At 52.0% G+C, this 7943-nt stretch overlaps 2 protein-coding genes across 5 annotated transcripts in view; one reads left to right on the forward strand and one right to left on the reverse strand.

The window, feature by feature from the left end:
- The window catches only part of LOC102377600 (alpha-2-macroglobulin-like protein 1), a 63187-nt gene extending 58183 nt beyond the window's left edge, over positions 1–5004 (reverse strand). For 3 of the 4 annotated variants that reach the window (XM_025214385.1, XM_014524185.2, XM_014524184.2), the window contains exons 1-5: positions 4739–5004; positions 3773–3959; positions 2863–3025; positions 1034–1086; positions 709–729 (exon numbers count right to left, since the gene is read on the reverse strand). In XM_025214385.1, coding sequence (XP_025070170.1) covers positions 709–729; positions 1034–1086; positions 2863–3025; positions 3773–3959; positions 4739–4812 — 498 coding nt within the window. In that variant the 5' untranslated portion in view covers positions 4813–5004. Of the gene's footprint in view, positions 1–708; positions 730–1033; positions 1087–2862; positions 3026–3772; positions 3960–4738 lie in introns of those variants that run through there. The other variant, XM_025214386.1, reaches the window with a different exon arrangement.
- A 547-nt stretch (positions 5005–5551) lies between these two features.
- LOC112551736 (alpha-1-macroglobulin-like) lies at positions 5552–7726 on the forward strand. Its single transcript, XM_025214393.1, has 3 exons — positions 5552–5575; positions 6536–6659; positions 7252–7726. Exons 2-3 carry the CDS (start codon positions 6592–6594, stop codon positions 7658–7660), a joined length of 477 nt encoding a protein of 158 aa, XP_025070178.1. The 5' UTR covers positions 5552–5575; positions 6536–6591; the 3' UTR covers positions 7661–7726.
- Positions 7727–7943: the final 217 nt, after the last annotated feature.

A 7943-nucleotide genomic window follows, 5' to 3' on the forward strand; every position in this document is an offset into this window, starting at 1 on the left:
TCCTGCTCCAGCACAGGGAGGTAGGAACAGCCCCATGGTCCTAGTCCAGAAGTCTCTGCTAGGCAGGAGCTTCTGGCTGGGGGGAGGGGAGGGGAGGGGTGGGCCTTGCTGTTGCAGGGTCCTGCCGTGGCTTCTTCTGGGTCCTCCTGTCATCTTTGACAGGCAGCCAGGGGCAGATAAATATTAATTTTCTAAATTTTTTAAGGGCCCTGTTAGATGGAATTAGAATTGCTCTTGACGGTGTGTCCTAAGCTTTGTACTGCTAACAGTTAACTGTGGTTCCCCTCTAGCTCAAGTTCTCAGGGCCCATATTTTATCTATAATATGAAAAGCAAACAAACAAATTCACAAGACTTTAAGGAAAATTGCTGGAAGCTGCTAACCGGTGTGGGGGATTGTGACTCTCCAAATCATACAACTTGTTCAAGGACAAGAGGTCACATGATACTTGGGGAATGGTTGACCACCCAGGGGCTGTCATTCAGTGGTCCACACGAGGCAGCAACACAGTTCAAGTATGGATGCCTGGATTCAGACTCATGCAAGTAGGCTGTGAGTAACAAGGGGAGGGACAGCAGGAAAGCAGCGGCTTTCTTCATGCATATCAGGATTATGGGTTCCCCCCACTCCCTATTTCCTTCCTTCCCTCCCCACTGAAACCCTAAAGGAAAGGGGAGCATCAGATCCTTTTAGAGTCAGGCATCTTACCTTCAACTCCACCAGGCCATGCTGCAAAAAGGAAATAGTAGAGCCCTTGGTCAAATGCTTCTGGAATAAGTTCCCACCCCCAAATTCCCAGATCACTTGAACAGTCTGTGAACTCTCCTTGAAATCTCCCTGGTACCCAGTGGTTCAGCTTCAGTGTTGAGCTCTGACCCACGGCCATTGTCTGATGAGTTACAGAGTCTGGACCTGAACAAGGCCCTGGAGCTATGGCTCACAGTCTTGTCTCTCAGTGGCACAGTGCGCTAACACTTGGGGTCCTGTATCTGTCTCCCCCTAGAGGTTCTCCCCCCTTTCTTTCTGGTCTTACCGGTTCATTGCTGGCAATAAAGTTCTGGTCCAAGGTTACAATACGTGACTTTACTGCAGATCAAAAGGAAAGAGGACGCATTCAGTGAAATGTAATCAAAGAAATGAATAGCAAGTTATTAATGTCTAAAAAAGAAAAGTTCTCCACATCGAGATAGAGGTGCACTGATACATCGGTCTGATATTGGATCGGTACCGATATAAAGAAAATTGGCTGTATCAGAAATTGGCCTGAAGTGGCTGATAATTTGGCCCATAAATGCCTGTGCGTGCATGCAGCCGCAGTGCAGCACGCAGGCAGCAAGGAGCAGAACCTGCCAGCATGGAGAGTAGTATGAAGCTGATAAGTCTGCTGTGGTGGAAGGGGAAGGGGAAGGGGAAGGGGCAGGGAAGAGGCATGGGGGGAGCAGATCAACTCACCCCACAGTGAGGGAGCAGGGGCAGGGGCACGGGCAGGCACTGCCCAATTGGGGTAGGATGGGGCATAGGACAGAGCTGCGGCTTGTGAGGGGAGGAAGGGGGCAGTTCCTGCCGCTGTGCACACCCCAGGAGGGCAGGGAAGGGGGTGGTGTCCCCAGATCTGTGCGCTGTAGGGAGGGCAAGCTGCAGATGTGGTCTGGAGTCAGGGCTGCGCCAGGCTCTTTTTGGCGGGGGCTGCGCTCAGGGTGGGCAGAGGTGGCTCTGGGAGCGGGGCTACCAAGGGTGCTGCAGCCACCCCAAATTTCACTGTAGGCCTCCCGTAGCACCACTCTGAGCACTGCCGCTGCCTGCCCAGTGCAGCCCCTGTTCAACCTCCCACCTCCACCCACACACTGGGAAAAGCCGGGGCTGCGCTGGGTGGAAGCTATTTGCCTCCAACTTGCTTGAGAGGTGTCAGAGCCAGTTTTACTGAAAGGATGGAGCATTAAGGGTTTGCTGTGGGAGGACTAACTGCACTCAAATGGCCAGTTCTCACTGACTTTGTCTTTATGAGATGCTGCCTGCACAGTTGTTACTGTGCAGTCATTTAATACTTGCATATACAATTACTAAATGACTGCGCAGTAACTGGAGTTACTGTGCAGTAGCGTCCCCAAATGGCTTCTTACTGACACTGCACAGTAGCTTATGTCACTCTTCATGCTATGTGATGCTACTGCACAGTAGTAACAAGCTATTGCTTAGTCAACATCTCATGTACACATGGCCACTGATGGTCCTGCTCAAAGCTAGTGCAGTACTCATGCAGAGTGAATGCCTGTGATCTCCTAGCAGCAAATGCACATGGAAATTTGGGATGTGCTAGGGCTGCGCTGGGGAATGACCAGCCATGCTTTTCTGAGCAAGAACCTTTTAGGGCTGAGCTCCACAGAGGCCTGAGGGGAAATTCCACAGTATAGCCCTAGCCCTGAAGCACCCCTGCAAGAGGGGGAGCTTGACATAGATAGCCCATCCATCATGTTATCATTATGGGGCACCCAGACCAGCCCTGACACATCAGTAAAGACCCTCCAGCCCCATCTGTGCTAGCACTCCCAACATTGCTAGTCCTGGTGGAGCTGCACAAGGGTCAGAGCCATGGAGGGAGCTGTCTGGGATATCCTTAGAGCAGGCACAGCCTTGGAGCAACAAAGGGAGACATCTTTGTGAGGGGTGTGTGTTTTCAAAACATGCTCCTGGCCTGCAAACCAGACCTTAGTTGCATGTTTTGGGTAGGGCAGGCTGTACCATACACTGGCATTCATGGGTGAGCCAGACCCTGGATTTAATCACAATACAGGTGGAGAGTGCTAGCACAAGTGACGCATATGCATGAACACAGCACATTTTTCCCTGCTGCCTCATGCTCACCTGTCTGTCCAGGTTTGTACATAGGTTTGTCTGTCTGGATGAAGGTCCTCTTTGCCACAAGCTTCACCAGGACTTTCTGTCTTTCCTGAAATACTGAGCCAGCCCCCAAACCTGTGACTTCCACAGTGGCCACTTCATCTGAGCCCTTGGCAGGGGCAGGGACCTGTAGACAGAGTCACAAACCAACCATCATGATGGGCACAGCCCTGGAAGCTTCAGTGGTGGTGGATGACTGCTTTACATTGCTCCCTCTGGGCACATCCAGATGAGCATGCACATGTAGTTTGCAGTGCTGCAGACCCATCTGTGGCACCACAAACTGCATGTGCCACCCATACAGGCATTTGCCAGATTGCCACTGCTGGAACCCTGGCAGGCCCCCAGGTAAGGCTGCTGGGGCCAGCCCAGGTGCTGACCCTAGCCTCCCCTACCCCACCTGGGGCAACTTGCCATGCACCAGAGTGCACATGCAGGGGACAACTAGCAGTGACACAGGTATGTGCTGCTGCTATTTGTTCCTGGGGAACGCATGTTCCTGTTCATGAGAATGCACCCTCTGAGGCCTCTCATTCTGGAGGATGCTGAATGCTTTTACAGCATCCTTACTAAGGAAAGCTAAAGAGAGGGCGGAAGTGCAGTAGGGTGGAACTAAAGGGAAGCTGGCAGGTTTGTGCAGGGAGCCTGGGTTGGGATAGGAACGGGGTGGAGGACAGAACTGGGATGGTATTGGCAGAGCTGTGGGGAAGCATGGGAAGGTTCAGTGCCTGAGTAGCACAAGCACATGGGAAACCTGAGCTATCTACATGCACAACCTGTGTTCATTCTCTCCAGCAACAGGGCACCCTAGCTGGGGTCTGCCCCACTCAGAAGCCTGTTGCCGAAGCAGCAGCATGTGGTCTCTGCTCCTCACCTGGAAGCTTGCACAGTCAAAGAAGCTGGGCTGGGAAATAGACCGTACGATGAGCGTCTGATTCCTGGCTTTGGTTTGCAGGGTGACCACCACCTGGAAAGGGACCCCTGAGGCTCTGTTGACCTGGAGGCAGACGGTCTCTGAGGAGGGGTAGAAGAGTTGAGCTGGGATGGCCACTGCATAGTTCCTGCAAGACAGGCAAGCCCCAGCTGTGACAAGATGTGTTTCCTGCAGGGCTAAATTCCTGGGTAGCCCAGCATCCTGCCACATGGGACCCAGCAGCTGGACTGTGGGAAAGTCTGGATCTACTGGAAACAAGATGATCTCAGAAACCTCACACCTGGATCAGAGTCAGGCCTCCCCTCTCCATCACTGTTGTATCAGTCATCTCCCCTTCCAAACCACACACCATCCCTGTGACCTGCCTCCTCACATAAAAAGTCCCTTTTATAAACTCCTTGGCCTCTGAGTGACCAGCAAACACCACAGGTAACTTGCTGAGTAGCACAGTCTATGTCTGTCCCCCATGCTCTGTCAGGGGATCCTTGGGTTTCAGAAGCTCAGGATTTATAGTTTTCAGTCTGTGCCTCTGGTGGAGGGGGTGAACTGCTCAGAAATAACTGTGCCCTGGAATGCACCAGACCTTGTGAGTTGTTGGCAGCTCAAATACATGCACACAGATTCTTGGCAGGATGAGCTCTGACTCGGATCCCATGCTGGCGGCCAAAGGCTTCCCAGCACTGGGGCAGCAGACAGAGCTGCAAGGGCAATGGGGACTGAAAAGCATCAGGGGAGGTTGCTCTCCCATAGAGCCCCCTTTCCCACCTCCCCTGTCTTCTCCCCCTCCTCCCCCATAGTCCCAGGAGCTTCATAGCAGGCAGTCACCACTGTAGAGTATCCCTTGCTCCAGCCCTGAAACACTGCCCACCCACCAACCTGCAGACAGGGAGCAACCTGGGTTCTTACAGTGTCGTGGATGCTCCAGCTGTGCAAGGCAGGAGGAGGAGGACACAGCTCCACTGGATAGCCACACTCAGCATATCTACGTGCAGGCCGACCTGGTCCCCAGGGAGGAGTTCCTGCTGGTTACCCCTCCTTCTCTCCTGCCCCTGCTCCTCTTCTTCCGTCTGTCAGGCGCCTGCGTCTGGATCTTTGACTTTAAGCCAAAAGGTAACAATCTGGCTGTGTATGGCTGCCACAGGGATATGGGCGGGTGGATGAAGCTGGACAGTATTTCCCCTCCCCAATGTCAGAGTCACTTGTTTCAAAGGGCTTGTGAATGCTTCTGTGCGAAGATATCTGCTCTCTCATTGCCTCCTTGGATCCCCCTCCAAGGCAGCAGCCAACACCAACAGCACCCGTGTGTTGTTATTGAGAGAGCTTCATGTTTGGAAAAGGACTTCATACTGAGAGGACTTTTATCATGACTTTGTTAGAAATGCAGCAAGGAAAATTTATCCCTGGGGACTTTGCTGCCTTCTGTGGATTTAGTCCAGGGTTCAGTTTGTTCCCTGCTGTTTTTCATTCTCAGTGAAAAAAAGCTAAGGGCCAGATGAGAGGAAATGAAAATGGAAAATATGAAAGGGGAGGCTTCTTGCATTAATGAGACAGCCCTGCCCAGCAGCTCTCCCTGCTATCCCAGTCCTGGACTCCTCACAGCTCTGCTAGTGCTCCATCATCCCAGCTGGAAGGAAAGAGGACATTTTACCACGTCACTGTTTTCTTTTCTGCTTCCACTTGGTTTCAGGGGTGAATAGCAGAGTGGCCTCAGACAGACCGGAAGCCAAGGGGAAGATTTCTATGGTAGGAGCAAAGGGCTGGTAGCTGCCTCTCTCACTAGTTCAAGTCTGAACTTCAGTATTGCCTGAGTTTGTATAAAACAATACCAGGAGACAAACATTAGTGGCACAGTCACTGACCTGTGGTGCATTTCCCCAGCATATTTATCTGGTGTAAAGGCTAGTGGGGAGGGTGGGGGGGAGCTATTATATAAGATTGTGGGTTGGGAGAGGGGTTGCGGTACACCATATCATACACATACCACACACAGTCTGCTATTAGTGAATCTAGGAAACTGATTTTATGAGGAAGAAGCAAATGGCATGGAACCACTCCTCTTGGCCCTTGTGTCCTTAGAGTAAGGCCTGCAGTGGAGCTGAGAGGGAAGGGTAGGGTAGAGCAGTACTGGGACAGTCCTGGACACATGCATTGGACATGGAATGAAGCACCACAGAAAGCAGCAAAGAAGGATGACAGGTGATGAGCAGAGTAGGTCGTGAGTGGATGTTTCTGAAGGCAGCTCTTCTCTATTGTGCAAGGGGCAGGTTGTCAGGCAGGTGAATGGGATAATGGCTGCATGAGATGCCAACACACTGTGATGGGGCTGACAACAGGCCGGTGCACAGATGGGATAATGCATTAATGGGCCCTAGCAAAGGTGCTACAAACTGATTCCTCTTGCAGTTCCTGCTTCATCTGTTACAGCTCCTGAGCCCCACAGCTCAGCCATAAAGCCATTTCACACATGCTGGGGTGCAGTGGTCACAGACCCAATCCCAAATGGGGGGCAGGGGACCTGCCTTTATCCAGCAACTGGGGCAGGGTTAGGGGTGGGGCAGTGGTAACTATGTGGCCTTTATCCAGCAACTGGTGAGACAGGTAAATATTGGCTGTGTCATTAGCCTAGGGGAGATGAGGTCCTGATGTCCTGTATTAATACACCCTTTGGACTCTGGAGTCTCTGAAGGACTATTTATTATTCAGCTGGATGTTCTGGATTCAGGCATGGATCTAGCTAGGTATCTGTTCCAGTCCAAGCAATGGGGATAGTGATGCTCCTCCGGGCCCTGGCTCTGCTCTCAATCGCAGCTTCAGAGACTCTCAACCCGTAAGACTCTTTGCTTCTTTTTGAGAGGACTAAGTGAATGGGTGGGTCACTGAGGGGAGAAAGGGCTGTAGTGCCCAGAATCACAGCAACTGAGCTCTGGGGTCCTCACTGTCCAAGATACTCAGCACCTGAAGTTCCCACTGACTCTAGCTGGGGCTGTGGGTGTCTAGTATCCTTGCAGAAAAGACCCCTTGATATTTTCTGGTGCTGGGAGACAAAGCAGAGATACACAGGCTTCAGCTGGGGTTATCTCCTGTGGATGGGGGTGAAATTCAATCTGCAGCCTCAGGGATTTTCCCCCCAGGTATAGCATTCTCACTCCAGTGCTGACCTAGGCTGGCCCTGCCCATCTCCTAGGGATGGGACAAGTCTGCTCCTTGGTGGTGTGCAGTGCCCTGACCCCTCACAGGGAATGTTGTCTCCTCCTGCAGTGAGATGCAAATTGCATCACAGGCCCCTCCACTCATGGTCTAGAGCTCTTTGGTAGCCCATGCTCTCTTTATTCAAGAGAGCAGTGGAGAGAGACACCCCCTGACCTGCCCCTGTACCACAGACCCTGAACACCCCGTCCCCATCTTCTCTTTTCTCCTAGGCACTATGTGGTAGTGATTCCAGCCATCATTCACCATCCCAGCCAAGAGAAGTTCTGCATCCACCTCAGCTCTCTCCCTGAGACTGTCCACCTGGCAATCACCCTGGAGATGACAATCCGGAATCACACCCTGGTGGAGAAAGATGTGGAGAAGCCAGGCATCTTTGAGTGCATCAGCTTTCAGGTGAACCCAGGAGCTGTGGCTGCTGCAGTAGACAGCACTCTCACCTTCAAGTCCAACACGAACCTAACAACCCTTCCTGCCGTGGGTGTATTGGTTGTACTCTGCGCTACTGCATGTGACAGTCCCTGCAGTGTGCTCTGTCTACACAGGTGCAATCCCCTACCCAACATCTCCTGGCAGAACCCCCTGCAGTCAAACAGGTTGGAAAACATATCCATTGCCTGAGCCAAGACTTACTCCATGGTTGCATTTCAGGACTTTAAATCATTCTTAATTCCAGGTAGAAGACCCCAGCCCTTTTCTTCCTGGGCATTTACACAATTCAGATTACTTCAGGGCATTGTGTATGGCTGATAGATATAAATGAAATCCTGCTAATCTGTCCTCGTGAGTTTTAGAGCAGGGGTAAGCAACCTAACCTGTGAAGAGATTGGATACAGCCTGTGCTGGTCTGATCCAGCCTATAGTGTCCAGAATTGGAGGTTCCTCCACCTTTATGCTCCCCTCT

This window comes from Alligator sinensis, unplaced genomic scaffold, assembly GCF_000455745.1.
Source record: "Alligator sinensis unplaced genomic scaffold, ASM45574v1 scaffold1129_1, whole genome shotgun sequence".
Lineage (NCBI taxonomy): Eukaryota > Metazoa > Chordata > Crocodylia > Alligatoridae > Alligator > Alligator sinensis.